Source organism: Perkinsus marinus (genome assembly GCF_000006405.1).
Source record: "Perkinsus marinus ATCC 50983 genomic scaffold scf_1104296947542, whole genome shotgun sequence".
In the NCBI taxonomy this organism is placed as follows: Eukaryota; Perkinsozoa; order Perkinsida; family Perkinsidae; genus Perkinsus; species Perkinsus marinus.
Window position 1 is genome coordinate 189 of NW_003210592.1, and position 1176 is coordinate 1364.

The 1176-nt window shown below is 44.2% G+C and overlaps 1 protein-coding gene across 1 annotated transcript; it reads left to right on the forward strand.

The window, feature by feature from the left end:
- Window positions 1–695: 695 nt before the first annotated feature.
- Pmar_PMAR014351 (hypothetical protein) lies at window positions 696–868 on the forward strand (the record flags this gene model as incomplete). The annotated part of the gene is made up of 1 exon (XM_002779416.1): window positions 696–868. A coding segment is annotated over one exon (173 nt), but the record flags the coding sequence as incomplete, so codon positions are not given.
- Between the last annotated feature and the right edge of the window lie 308 nt (window positions 869–1176).

The following is a 1176-nucleotide window of genomic DNA, read 5'->3' on the forward strand; positions in this document are numbered from 1 at the left end:
TTACAGAAGTCGTGGTATCGGTATCAGCTGTAAGCCTGAGGGGCCGAGGACTTGGAGTCATGAGCAGTGAGGAGATGGGAATTCGGAGGCTGACTTACATCTTAACAACGCCTTTCTAGGAAACTAGGAAAAGAGGAATTTTATGAGAGTGTATAATGAGCTTCTGTGAAAAAAAATTGAAAATGTGATCTTTTCACGCACGATTATATCCATCTACCTTAAGAGTATCAATAGTAACTTCGAATTCGTTCACCTGTCTTTCTGCTGAAGTTACTTTTTTCTCCAAATAGGCGTTGGAATATCGAACTCAGCGACCTATTCAGTTACCTCCACTTTTCCCCACGGGCCCTTTCCCTGAAGGAAAAGTTGAACCCGTTTGGTTGTTGTGCTATCACTCTGGTGGACAACAGTACTGCAATAGTGGCTGGGAGAAGGTCTTCGCAGGTGGCATGTTGTCCTAATATGTGGCACCTTACTCCTGCTGGTGAACCATCGTTATGTGGCGGTTGAATGGTGATAGTTCCCCCACAGGCACTGTTGACATCGACGATCCTGTGGCTGTGATAAGGAAGGAACTGTTGGAAGAGCTGGGCGTATCTCGGAGGTCTCTCGATGTTCGTTTGCTTGGTGAGTTTACTATCATGAGAGTTCACTTCATTTTCTTGTTGACATCTTGAAATGGATCGTCCCCTCAGGTCTTTTCAACACTGGTGAGGAGCAGGCCTATAAGCCAGAGTTAGTCTTTGTCATCGACTTGGTTGACACAAAGGCTGAAGATATCCTATCGAGACAGGCTGTGGACAATTGGGAACATAGCAGGATACGAGCGGTAGGGCGGTCGGCTCAATGGTGGGGTGGTCGTATGTAACATGAACTTGGAGTAAGTGCTGTGGTTAATAATAGTGAGTAATAATTTTTCATTACTGGTGATGGTTTTTATTAATGGAGTTTCACCCTAGTGATATGAAAAACACTAGTGAGAAACACATTTGACGGCTACTGCATATCACGGCGAATATCGGGTTTTTTCCACAGAGTATTACGCCACTTCACGTAGAACGGGTGAAACTCCGTTGATAAAAAAGCAAGTACTTGAGGATAGACTCGTCCTTCAATTTAATAAGGGAAGTACTTGAAGATGGACCTTCCCACTCGTCCTTCAATTTAATAAGGGAA